Source organism: Perna viridis, chromosome 2 (assembly GCF_037379345.1).
Source record: "Perna viridis isolate PV_CMFRI_1.1 ecotype Kerala chromosome 2, ASM3737934v1, whole genome shotgun sequence".
NCBI classification, from domain to species: domain Eukaryota; kingdom Metazoa; phylum Mollusca; class Bivalvia; order Mytilida; family Mytilidae; genus Perna; species Perna viridis.
In genome coordinates this window covers 55,099,756-55,113,632 of record NC_142446.1, presented here as the reverse complement: position 1 = coordinate 55,113,632, position 13,877 = coordinate 55,099,756, and the positions used below count along the sequence as shown (strand labels likewise).

At 33.7% G+C, this 13,877-nt stretch overlaps 1 protein-coding gene and 1 pseudogene across 2 annotated transcripts; both read right to left on the bottom strand.

Moving 5' to 3' along the window:
• Nucleotides 1–303: 303 nt before the first annotated feature.
• On the bottom strand, nucleotides 304–8,684 carry LOC148626104 (uncharacterized). The gene is made up of 6 exons (XM_088571084.1): nucleotides 8,512–8,684; nucleotides 8,190–8,242; nucleotides 6,922–7,056; nucleotides 5,784–5,879; nucleotides 1,214–1,627; nucleotides 304–329 (listed from the first exon to the last, which is right to left on the bottom strand). The coding sequence occupies exons 1-6, from the start codon at nucleotides 8,619–8,621 to the stop codon at nucleotides 304–306; spliced, it is 834 nt and encodes a 277-aa protein (XP_088427210.1). The 5' UTR covers nucleotides 8,622–8,684.
• Nucleotides 8,685–10,889: 2,205 nt separating this feature from the next.
• LOC148626103 (uncharacterized) lies at nucleotides 10,890–13,024 on the bottom strand (annotated as a pseudogene). The gene is made up of 2 exons (XR_015920151.1): nucleotides 12,856–13,024; nucleotides 10,890–12,641 (listed from the first exon to the last, which is right to left on the bottom strand). The product of XR_015920151.1 is annotated as an uncharacterized LOC148626103 (transcript).
• Between the last annotated feature and the right edge of the window lie 853 nt (nucleotides 13,025–13,877).

The window sequence follows — 13,877 nt, the reverse complement described above, 5'->3', positions numbered from 1 at the left end:
AATACCGATTAAACCCCAGATTAACAAAACTTTTCTTATATTATTTTATTTCGTTAATCGGACCATGCTTGTATTTCATTTAAAAGTTACTAAATCTTACATGTACTTGTTAAACGTTCTTAATTCATTACCCTAGAAAAAGGACTTCAGTTAAAATCAAGAGAAAATTACATGTATACATTCTAAAACAATGCTCGAGAGTATATGCATGATTAACTTGTATTTAGTCGCAGTTTCCTGCTAAAATGTTGATTTTAACTCAATTATAGTTAAACAAAAATACGAAGTTGCCCACGTGTCGTGCTAAGTATAAACAACGTATGCCCCATCTGTAAACATAAACATGAAGTTAAATAGAAAATTTGAATCCATCGGCTGCTGAGATAATAGCGACAACAGTCGGACGGTCGGACATACAGGTATTAAGTGTAAGTGTTCGTAAGAATCAGGCAAAATGGGAAAAATCAGAAACATGCATGTCAAAACCCACCGATCTGACAATAAAATATCACTCAAGGATGCCTTCTCTATTTGAAGAGACCATTATTTGATCTCTGCATCATTGGATTTGCTCACAAATTTTTCTGTATAAATTTAGAAAAATTAGGTTTTTGCCCTTGAAATATTCTCATTTCCAGTGTATTTCAATCAAATTGTAACACAATGGTTCAGCATGATATGGAAAATCTTGTTTGTTTTCCTTGATTCTGATGGTGCAAAATTACTCTATCAAAATGGTGGGTTTTTCCATACCATGTTTCACATATTGCCTGATTCTGACACTTAAAACGATTTTTGATGTAGATACAAAAAAAAACAAAAACAAAAACAAAACAAAACAAAAACATAAAAAGAACAAAAACAAAAACTTAAACAAATAAAACAAACAAACAAACAAACAAACAAACAAACAAACAAAAAACAATCATATGTCCATAAAATGCACTTGTATGTTTTATTGAGAAACAGTAAAATACCAAATAAGCAGCCTTAGTTTTTCGTTCGGTTGTTGCACTTTAAGGAGGTAGACCTTGAGTAAGGGACAGAACTCAAAGTAACTTGGACTGATTTCATTCTGTTTCAATTGAATGCTTGATAAGCTTTGGTAAAATTGAATATGATACAAACATATCACTGATTTAAAGAGTTGTCCTTTATCCTAGGTCTACCTCCTTAATTTGAGATAAAAAAAATATACATAAATTGTACACACATTTGGAACTTTGCAAGCACGAGTACGTGTGACCTTTGTATGTGTCAACATAAGCAACAGAGTATGGGTCAACCTGACAGTCATCATAGCTATTGTCTACAAAGTAATATTTAGATTCTTCACTACTTTTGCAGCTTTGGTCATGCCGATTGGCCACAAATGTTGTTTCTTTCATGGAGCGAGGGTTATCATGTTCTACGGATAGTAATGCCTGTTCGTTTATAGAATGGTATATCTCGTCTTCAGGAGGTGATAAGCTACGTTTTTTCTTCATTCGTCGTCTGCATAAAGTGACACTTGCAGCCAACATGAGCACCAAACAAACTATCACCAAAACTCCTAAACTGGTGTATATTGTGGAGAATACCTGTATATTGTGCTCTTTGTCATTTCTCAACTGGGATCGTCTCGTATCTAAATATAGTCAGACACATTATACAGTTTCCTAGGCTTATAAGGAGAAAACAATTTCATTTTATTCACTACTAGCCTTGTGTATACAACTATATATGTACATATACTTCCGCATGTACAAAAATGTGCGTCCTTGTTATACAAGTGAATCTAAAGTAGTTTGTGAAATGTATAATGTGAAAAAAATGGGGAAAAAATTGCAACGAATATATTCTCAATTACCTTTCTATAAAATAAACAATTGTAATTACTAAAGGTTCAATTGTGTATGGTTGGACCACGATTTTGAGAGTCGTTGTTTGGAAATCAGAGAGAAAAGCGAAAACCTCAAGAATAATTCAGTTTATAACAAAATCTATGAACCATATAATTTCTAATTTAACTATTATATATGAATCAGTTACCTCACCACAGATTAACATACTAGGAATAAGTTATTGGTGCTCACTAAAGTGTCAATTTTTGTAAGAATCAGGCAGTGAGTGAAACATGGTTAGAAAAAAAATACCATTTTGAAAGTTTTTAAGTAGCACTCCAGCTAAGAATCATGCAAAATGTGATTCATGGGTAAAACGCCTACATATTTTTATTTTTGATATTTTGTTTGAATTTCCGTAGTAAACAGAAATTCACATTCAGTTTTTCATATATCCCATGTTCTTAGGATATAAAAATTGTATAGAATGCACTGTAGATTTCAAAATTAGGGGAGATAACTCTGTAAATACCACTCAAATACAATAGAATCTATTGTATTTTCAATGCTGATTATCTCCTAAGAGCAGGCAGATTTGAATGAATAATTAATAATTTCATAGCATAGACCCATAAAACAATAACAAAAATAAAGATATGTAGCCGTTTTTGGGGTGTATCACATTTTTAAGATTTTGCCTGATTCTTACTAAGACTGCTACTTAAAATTTGACTCGTTGCACCATCAAGAATCAAGGAAAATAGACATGATAAAGAAGATTTCAAATGCAGATAACTCTGTCGAAACCTCATTTTTCTAACATTCTATTGAAGAATTTCTGAACAAATCCAGTGGTGCAGATATCAAATAATGGTCTTTTACAAATAGAGAAAGCATCTTTGAATAAAAGAGTAATCAAGGGAACCAAAAGAATGTAATCCATGGACAAAGAACAGACACGGAAAACAGACAAACACAACAAAGAATATAAAGTAACTAAAATAATACATACAAATAACAAAAGTAAATGAGCAACTCGGACTCCACCAAAAACATGGGAGCATGGACCAGTTGCGCCGGTAGGTTAAGCTAGCGTCCTCTGCTTTTCCTAGAAACACCTGCCGAGTTACTCAAAAGTTATATTGTCAGATCGGTGGGGTTTTGAAATGCATGTTTCTGTTTTTTTGCCTGAGTCTTACTTAATATATGTAATTTATTATTGATTAAAAAATATATTTAAGTTTCTGTCATGCGGAGAGTGATTAATTACCTATTTTATATGGAACTACTTCATCAATTTAACCTATGACCTGTCAAACAAAGTGATATGCGGAGATGACTGTAGGCACGAGACCGCAATTAATTTTCAAGTGCATTTCAATATACATATTTGAGCAGATTAAAAAAATTCCACCGGCGCAAACTGAATAAAACTTCTCTGGCCTAAAGATATGTACAAACAGGATTTTATATATAAATTGTAGAACATTTTACCATCATTTTCTGAAATTAATACATATAATTCGGAGATGGGGTAAACATGACAAATGAACTGAGTTAAAAGTCCTTAATTTTAACCTTCTTCCACTGAACCAAATCACAACTTTTAGTCAGATTTGATTAATGAAAAAAATCCCATGTAATTTTAACCTATTTTCTACCAATTAGAGGCAAAACTTCAGCAAATAAGTTTCCAGTAAAAATATGAAAAAATGTGGAAGGTACCTACTACCAAAGTTGGAACTAAAACCAAGAGGAATTAATTGTGTTCTCGTACCTGTAGAATGTTGACGCAAGAATTTGAAGACATATAATCCGTCATGATTTGATAACTTAGAAAAAATGGCGAGCGATTCTTGACATCATAAAAACAATATCATTTTTATTAATTAACTCCCAAATATTTTATTCGGACTTCTATTGCTTCTTATGTGTAACATTTGTCTCTTACGGATATTCGCTGCACAGTTGTAGAATAGGGTTTGTAAGTCACGTTTCAATTCCGGAATTTCCGATGTAGAACATATTGAAATACGGAGACCGATCTGTATTTTATTGTTTACTTCTGAAACGCTGCATTACAATACAAAATGGGGACCCATTCTCATGAAACTACGGTCACAAGACGAGACTTACATACCCTATAACAAGGATTGCAGAAGGTGAAATCTTTTCACAATAAAAAAAAATATGATGGATCAGTGTGCTCGCTTATGAGATATAAGCAGTTGCAATTTTGGCGGGAAAAGGATTTCTCCCGATTTTAATAGGATTTGTCTTAGTAGATATTATCTATCAAAAACCCCGAAAAATAACAAGGATTTTAATGGAAATAAAGGGTAGGAGAAAAAAACGAAAAATAACAACGATTTCAATGAAACTTCTAAAATAAAGGGTAGATCTTTCCTTGATTAAGTGACAATTTAATTAACCTGATGAAATGTCAAAGACAAGGATAATCTATCTATCATTTTATAGGAAAAATCTATGTTCGATTGATATCTCAAATCTGAACCGCCTAATTTTAAGGAAGTTCATCAATCAAAGAAATACTTAATTATGTTAACCATATTATTCTCTACGGCAAGGTAAACTTAAGGTAAATTACTCAAGACAGGGTAACGGTAAACTACTCTCTATGACAGGGTTAAGGTAAATTACTCTCTATAGCAAGGCAAAGGTAAATTACTCTAAAAGACAAGGTAAAGGTAAATAACTCTTTAAAGGTAAATTACTCTCTTTGGCATGGTAAAGGTAAATTACTCTATAAGACAAGGTAAAGGTAAATTACTCTCTACTGCAAGGTAAAGGTAAATTGAAATTTAATGTCGTTGATTAAACATGCAGGTACAAGTAAACTAACAACATAAACTCTGTAGAACTTTTTAACCGACAGCGTGAATGACGACCGTTTGGGTTAAGTAAGCTTCTCACATGCTTGCCAGGTTTGTAGGGGAGGAAAACCCAATATTCTGGGCTGGAAAATCGGTGAAACCCCCGGGCTAGGGTAGGTGTGTGGAAACCTGGACACATGTAAGACTCGCATCCGCAGCGGTGTTGACCTCATGATTATAAGTCAAGTGCCTTAACCATTCGGCCTTTTGTCCCCGTCTGTAACAATCCATTTAACATTTCTACCCCGGACTTGACTTTTTATGAGCAACTCGGCGGGTGTTTCTAGAAAAGCAGAGGACGCTTACCCTACCGGTGCACCTGGTCCATGCTCCCAGTTTTTAGTGGAGTCCGAGTTGCTCATTTACTTTTGTTACTTTGTATTTATGATTTTAGTTACTTTATGTTCTTTGTTGTGTATGTCTGTTATCCATGTCTGGTCTTTGTCCCTGGATTACATTCTTTTGATTACCGCTATAACCTTGGTTCCCTTGATTACTCTTTCATCTCATTAACGTCTGTTTCGCTAGGAGTTTGATACTTCATGAGATGATTTTACTGGTTATTAATACATGTAGTATACAGATGTTGTACACGTTTTGGTTTGAAATTTTCCAGTACCTTTTTAAAGCAGAAAACTAAAATTTAAAGATAACCAAACTTTCACTGCCACTTTTAACTACTATTTACTAGAAATTCTGACAAGTTTCAAATCAAATTATTTTTTTATAATTGGTGTTATGCATGAATAACTCATTGTCAACTTTTTTTTATCATTCTGAATTGGAACAATTGTAATTGTAAAAATGTAGCACATGTGAATGTGTGATACGAAGAAAAAAATACAATTTTAAATAAGAAATATCCTCCATGAATATCTTACAAGGAGCTAAGCTATACACCTAACCTCGAAATCTGGATATAAAGGTCATGGGATCCAAATCACCGGAGCGCCCCTCTACCCTTTAGGCTAGTCATGATCAAGAGCCCCCTTTTCGGAATTTCAAGACCCGCCACTGAATTTTAATAGTGTTGTATTCTTAACTCAAAGAAAATACTGAATATTACCTGTAAGAACTTGATGTTCTTCAGATGCAGTATGTTCTTGTATTATTTTTGTTGGGTATATATTTGTTGAACTGCTAAGTTCGTCATCTGCTTTATCTGTTTACAATACAATAAAAAATGTTAAGAGACTATCCATGTAAATAACAGACAGATCCTATGATGTAAATGGCACAGGGTAATTTTTATCCCACCGAATTGTTTTGTCTCAATGTAATGAAAATATCGCATGTATGTCAAAAAGTATTAAGTTTGTTTTGAATCGACAATGGATGGCTCAGAAAATGATTTTAAAGTTCCCTAACAAAGCAAAAAAAGTTTGCTCAAATTAAAGTTATCTCCCTTTATTCAATGAATGTTTATGCTTCCTATACTTTATTTCTCTTTTATCGTTGTATTTAAACCAAAACCAACATTTAACTTTGAGAAAGGGTGTGTTTGTGGTATGAAATGGTGGGGGGAGTTTTTTCACCACAAAATATTTCACGTGCCACCCACTGCCTAGTTGTTGCATGGACAACCTCCTAAACAGTACCCAATCACAATCAGAAATAATAATAAAACCTATTAACGTGTTTAAGGAAGGAGACCTAAGGTAAGGGTCACAACTCTTACAAATCACTGGAACATTTGTATTCAACATTTTACATCAATCTCATTTAAGCATCTAAGTAACTTTGATTGATTTCTTTCTGTTTCAAATGTAAGCTTGATAAGCTAAATGGTGAAATTGAATATGACACAAACATATCACTGATCTCAAGAGTTATGTCCCTTACCTACGGCTACCTCTTTGAACCGAACCCTGTAGAATCCGAAAATATTTTTAAAGCAGACAATTATTCATATTTAGTAGTCTCTTTATGTATCAGTTATTAAATTACTGTTTAACTTTGGTAAATCAAACCTCAGTTCAAACCAAAATCCAAATTGGGTTCGATTTAGAGGTTTTACTATAATAGCAAGAATGGCATTACTTTTTTCTAAACAAACAAACAAAAAATAAAACGAAAAATGCAAACAAAAAAAAACATAAACAAAAAAAACAAAAACAAAAACAAAAAAAACAAAACAAAAAAAAACAAAAACAAAAAAAAGACAAAAAAAAAAAAACACACATATTATATGAACATGCACATACCTGTCCTGATACACCCAAATACATTATTACAAGTTTGTTGTGAAGAACATCTACATGCCTTTTTGCACTTGAACCCATACTTCCATTTTGGACATTTGTATATGCAGTTATTACCATAGAACCCAACTGGACAGTCTACAATGAGAGTCCAGTGTTCAAAGGAGTTTTCATTATTTGTTGTTCATGTAATCAAACAAAGAACTTGTCAAAATGAATATCATATAATACAGGAAACGATTGTTGACTTCTGGTTTTTGGTTTACATTGTATTAATTCATTGCCCCGGACACTTTAAGTAGCATTCCAGCTAAGATTCATGCAAAATGTGATTCATAGATGAAAAGCCTACATATTTTTATTTTTGATATTTTGTTTAAATTGCCATGGTAAACAGAAATTAACATTCGGTTTTTCATATAACTTGTGTTCTTAGATAAAAACTGCATAGATTGCACTGCAGATTTCAAAATTAAGGGAGATAACTCTGTAAATAACACCCAAATACAATAGAATCGATTTGATTTTTAATGTCGATAATCTCCTAAGAGCAGGTAGATTGGAATGAATAAGTACACATTTCATAATATAGACCAATAAAATAACTTAATTACAAAAATAAAAATATGTAGCCTTTTTTGGGGTGTATCACATTTTTCAGATTTAGCATGATTCTTACAAGGACACCTACTTAAGATTGTTTTCTATGTTACAATAAGAGTTGATTTTTTTAAAAGTCAATTCATTCGAGGACGAAATAACAGACTGACAAAAAAAAAAACGCTTACTTACTGGAACGAGAATTTATTCAGCAATTTCTCGCATTCTAGAGTAAAACGGAAGTAATTTGACCGAATATACCCAGGAGAAAATGATTGATTGATTGACTTCGGTTTGACGTTCCATTGCGGATATTACATGCACTTCAGATCGAAAACGTTTGTCCAATCGAACAGACCATTCTTTGCACAAATCGGATCTTTATTAATTGTTCTAGCTCTGAGAAGCTACACATACTCGGATATATCATTCTTACTCCAAGCCAAGCAGTAGTCATTCAATGCCATAAATAACACGTGCTTGGCGGGGAAGATTAATGTTTCTGTCGTACGCGATCGACTTGGCGGGGGATATGAACACATTACATCCCTTACTCGAAGTGGTTAGGAGAAAAAAAAATCAAAACAACAATTGAAAACGAGATAGACAAATCAAAAATATATGCAAGTGAATCTTGAATAACATGAAAACACAAACGGGTCTACAGTTACCTTCACATCGAGTTCCATCTTTCGAAAGAATATATCCGAAACAGCATTCTAACCTAAAACAGTTGATTATTATTATACTTTTTTGTGTTTGAAGGGATCTCTTTGTAATCATTTTTAATTTTACATAACTTTAAGAGAAAACGGCATGAAAATCTCAATTTTGATATTTATATACAACATATTTATAAGTTTCTGTTGATCATGACAATTTAAAATATAGGTTTCCTTGAAAGAACCTTAACATAATAAGAAGATACAATAAAAGTCATGAATCCAAAATTTTAGTATCAAGAATTTCATTATCCTACGTTCTAAAGCTTACCCTCGATCTGAGTTACAAACGTTCTCAGTTGTTGGTGAAAGCTGGCTGTAAACTTGAATATAGCTCAAATGTAAAAGATATAATACTACCCAAATAGTTTTAGCTTTCATCTTTTACGAATATCTTGTGACCGTCTTACAAACCTCTGAACATTACATATGACCTTTTCTATTTATAACTCTATTGTGAATTAGAAGTGTTACATCCGTCCGTTGAAACACAAAAGGAATTTCGGAAAAACAGTTAAATATAAGCACTTCTAAAAACAATTTGTATAATCGTGTTACACGTCATTTTTCCTGTTGACATTTGTTCATTGTTAACCCTAACAGACGATGCTTTTTGTAAATGTACCAAAACTTACCAAAAAAAAAAAAAAAAAAAAAAAAAACCAAACAAACATACAAACAAACAAACAAAACAACCAAGAGTTTCAACAAAAGTACATACGAAATCTTGTTAAATTTTGATACGTAATAATGTTAATACGTTTTTTCAACAACAAAAAAGTAAAAAACAAAGAAATAAAATAAAAAAAATATAACAGAATTACAATATTCATATCCGTTCCGTATAGTTTTTGTAACATGAGGTCATTCAAATGGGTTAAAAGAATGACAAATTGATATGTCAAGTCAGGAATGGATCTTTCTTCCCAATGTCGTAAAGTATTGACAGTAATAGTTACAATCGGAACTACTCGGTCATTTCCGCTGAATTAAAAAAAAACCTGAGACGCAGAAGGAAGTCATTAGAATTTCTTCTTGAAAAAATTGCCGAAACTGTAGTCATACGCGAATCAAAATAGTTCTGTCCACTAGGTAGCGATAAAATAAGTACTTAGATATCATTAGAAATAAAGAACTCTTTTAAGAATTTTAGCACAAAGCGAGGCGCTAAGAAAGAAAGTAATGGTAAAAAATTCAACCAGTTCAATTATAATTTTAGAACCCGGACAGTTTCTTCCGCCTAGTTCCTCCGAGGTTTTTCTTTTGTGTAATGAGAAAGGCTGAAAAGATCCTATTGTAATAGTTAGTCCACAGGGGCTTGCTACCGGTATCAAATATGCAGCCCCACCAGTATATAACCTATACATTAGTGGAGCTGCATATTTGATAGTGGGATCAAGCCCCTGTGGTTAGTCTAAGTAACTGTTCTCCATACTGATAAATCTAGCTACCGCTTTCTTTTTACGATTCAGTAAAAAATACACTACTGAAGGGCCTTTCAAAAGATTCCAATCTCTTTTCCAACTGAACAAGTGAAGGAGCCTTATCAGAGGATTTGAATCATATTCTAAATGAACTTCATAGAAAGGGAGCCTTTTTTTAGGATATTCGGTTCCCTCTTCTTAGTAAGAAAGTCTTTTCAGGAGGTTTGAATCCATCTTCCAATTGAACCTCTTAGTAAGGCGGCATTTTATGGTTTGAGTCTCTTCCAACATAACCACCTAGGAAGGTAGCCTTTTCCGGAGGTTCGATTCCATCTTTCAACTGAACCACCTTTCAGTAAGTTTGATTCCTTCTTCCACTCGAACCTTCAGGTATTCAAGGGAGCCTATTTAGGAGATTTGTGTCTCCCTTTCAACTAAACGACATATACGTCAGTTCAAGTCCATTTTTGATTTAATTATAATATTTTTCTCAGCTGTTCTATTATCGAGGCAGAGTTTAGTTGTCTTTGAGTATTTTTTATATTTTTTATGCGTTTCTTGATTTATAAAACCCAAACATCAGTATTTACACCGGTTACTTACGATTGAAATACCCAATAAAAGAAAAAAATAGAATATTCCTTACGAGAAAATTCCATTGTATTTTCACGTTTTTGCTGGGAAGTGTTGATAAAATACTGACAATTGTATGTTGACAAAAATATAATTTCTCACAAATTTGAAAGTAAACAATTATTTGGTAGAAACGATTACCTTCCAAAACAGTTTTGACACGATAAAGGTAAATCATTGTTTTCGACAAATGACCAACAACCGAAAATCGTCTTGGTAACAAAGCCATGTAAACATCGTGATGCTGGATTTAAAATGTCATCGCGTTTGAACAATTTACATTTTAAGGAGACTCCGACAGCAAGTCATTTAACACAATTTACACAATTTAAAAATCGGTAGGTGTCAATAAAACTGTAGACCATATATAAGTCCAAGTTAAGTTCATATATAGGACATTCCTTAAAAAAAAATGTTTTTAAACATAGTTTTAATAAAACATCAAATTTAGCGCTGAGACATTGCTAAATGCATCTTTATATGTATTTTACAAACAAGCACAAGGCAAACTTAGAAACAAATGTTTTATAACTTCTGTATAACATTAACGACAAAAGTGTAAACAGTATATTTTAGAGTAAATCTACAGCTGTCAAAACCAAAATTTGAAGTCTGAAATTAATGTAGTCCTGTTCCTAAATGTATTGAGCAGTGCAAGCCAGCATCAATTTTCCTGTTATTACGGGGGGGGGGGAGGGGGGGCGTTAAGTACTCTCTCCAAATCCAAACAGTAACACCAACTAATTTCATGACGTCAGTGATAGTAATGATCATAGTATGAAAATCGAAATTCCGCTCGTAAACTTTCAGTTCTACTGGTCCTTCCATTAAAGCAATCTGTGTAATGAACCCAGGGTATATACTGATAATAGAGAGCCTTTTATGGAGATTGTGCTATTAACTTCAAAGACTGAAGTCTTCAAAGTCACTAATCGTCAAATATTCTAAGCCACTGATTTGTGCTTGCTTTCAGCATCCGAAATGGCACGAATGCAATATGCTCTAATATCGGGTGACTTTCGCTGCAATTTCGGTTCCCTTGATATGATTACTCTTTCGTAACCGTGATGACCCGAATCACGTTTATTCAATCTAAACAACTGGTTATCAGGAGTGCGGGTGATGTTTCTCTTAATTTTAACGATCAGTAGGTCTCTTATGATTTTGACCAGGGAATCACATTAGAACCCAGATTGATTAGCTGGTTAATTGATTGTTGGGGTTTAACGCCCGAGAGCAATATTTCACCTATATTCAGGCGATGAACATGAAATGATGATGAAATGAAAAATAGGATGGGACACAAGGATAATGGGGTCAACAAATTTTGATTGCCACTGGAAATAGGGAGAGGTGGCAATTTAGCCTCATGTAGCGGAGCCCTATGATTCCTACTCCGGGAGAATACAACAGAATGGTTCTTTAACGTGCGAGGAACGTGGCATCTTTCCCAACACGTTGCACCACTATGGTTTGCGGTCAGGTTTTCCGTATTATGGCCTGACGACCCCGGCATGTAACATGCAATGGTTACCCCATTTCACCACCTGACACACATCCCAGTTGCTCTGTGAGCAGAGTGCCCAAGCCCCGGTCAGTGTTCTGAGCACTATTTAGTCGCCTTTTACGACAAGCTTATCGCTGCTGCTGGCCTATTCTTTTGACAAACGACATTATAAAACATGATTTGTTTAAAAGAATCATACAATAAATACGTGAATAAAACATACAAAGCACAACAGTTCAAGCACTAATCAAAACTTCACAAATCTACTCTAGATGTAAAAGATGAGAAGCAGCGTCAGCAAACTGGACTGGTGTGAGTTTCTGGTTCTGTAGACGAGTCTTTAGTGTTGTCAGTCTGGAGTCGATCTCTTGGTATTTACATTTCCTTGGGACACATTTACCACCGGTTGGTACTGGAACAAGGTGCAGGCATGGACGGCTTCTTTGTGCTTTAGTAGTTTCACCATGTTTAAGATGTTCGGATGCGGAGCTTTCACCAGTTTCTTTAGTTTCCCATGCCAGCCCTCAAGATGGTTGGTAGTCCTTGGTCCCTCTGTTGCATGGTGGTTCCACAGGTCACAGTTCCCCCCCCCCATCCAGTAACTGGTAACGTAGTCAGTAAAGGAAAGTGTTGGTATGTTGATGTCGGTGTCGTCGATGTCCTCTAGTGCATGGAACCAAACGTCTTCAACTGTGTCGGGTGGCAATAACGGCAGTACAGCAGCACGTCTTACTAGGGTATGGATGTTGTCCTTGTAGGGTACCTGCAAACCATGTTTCTGTGCGTTCCTCCAGATGCATTGGGTATAGTGAAAGAAGCAGCCTTTGATGTTGATTCCTAAAATAGACAAAAAACATACATTAAAGTTTATTGCTAGATAAATTTAAAGTCATAATAATTTGCATTTATTAAAACATAATTATTAATAATCATATTGGAAAATTCAAATTATCTATATTAATGATTAATTTGTTTTTGCTTCAGTGCTCTCTTACACATTAGTTTTTATGAATTCTGAAACATATACAAACGAGAAACCATATTATCATACCTGGGAAAACTTGGGTTGCTGCATTTCTGATGGCTGCTTCGTAGTGAAGAAAGAATGTGTTTGGTTGGAGTCTGATGTTGAAGTTCTGGCAAGCGTCTTGTAGTATGGTCAGTAGTCTTGTGTAAACGAGTTGATCTTTTCCTGGTAGTACACAAGTGGAAACATTACACCGTCAACCATGGCATGGAAAGTGTAGAGCTGGTAAAAAAGAGTAGGGCAAGCATAAAATGTACCATCACCATAAACTTTGTCTGCAGCGGCAAGATGGGTAAGAGTAGTATGTGTCCGTCGGCGAGCAGAAATTGCTGTCCCGTAGTAGTTTGTCCAATCTCATTTATTGCTTACAAATTAATGTATATAAATATTTTCAGAATCTGTTTTAAATGTATATATATATATATATTAAAAAAACTTATAAACTTTTAAAGATTTTTTAAAATTTGTTTATTAATTAACTGAATTTAATTTTCAGTCTCTATCTTTTTTTCCAATATTTCAACATTTTAAGTCTGTCTTTTATTTACTTATTACCATGAAAAAAGTTATAAATTTGGCAAAAATAGCCCTACATTTCTCTAAAACACATTATAATTTGGTAATAAAATGTTTAAATCCAATGTTGAATCCCAAATTTACCTGTAAAATTAATTAGGCAATAATTAGTGAAACAACAGAACCTACTAAAACAACATCCATTGTTCTCTGCGTGTAGGGATATCCAGAATATATCTTTTTAAAATGTTGGAATAGCCAGAAGACACCATAGAACTGTCTGATCATGTATATAACCGATATAGTCAATTGTAATCAGCCCCTTTGTTTGAATCGAAAAGTGGGCAATGGTCGGTGCTAATCGATCATTCCATTTTTAATGGTAATTTCCCGTTATCCAAGCAAAAGAAAAAAAATAAAAAAAAACAAAAAAAACAAAAAACAAAAAAACAAAACAAAACAAAACAAAAACAAAAACAAAAACAACAAAAACAAAACAAAACAAAACAAAACAAAAACAAAAACAAGAC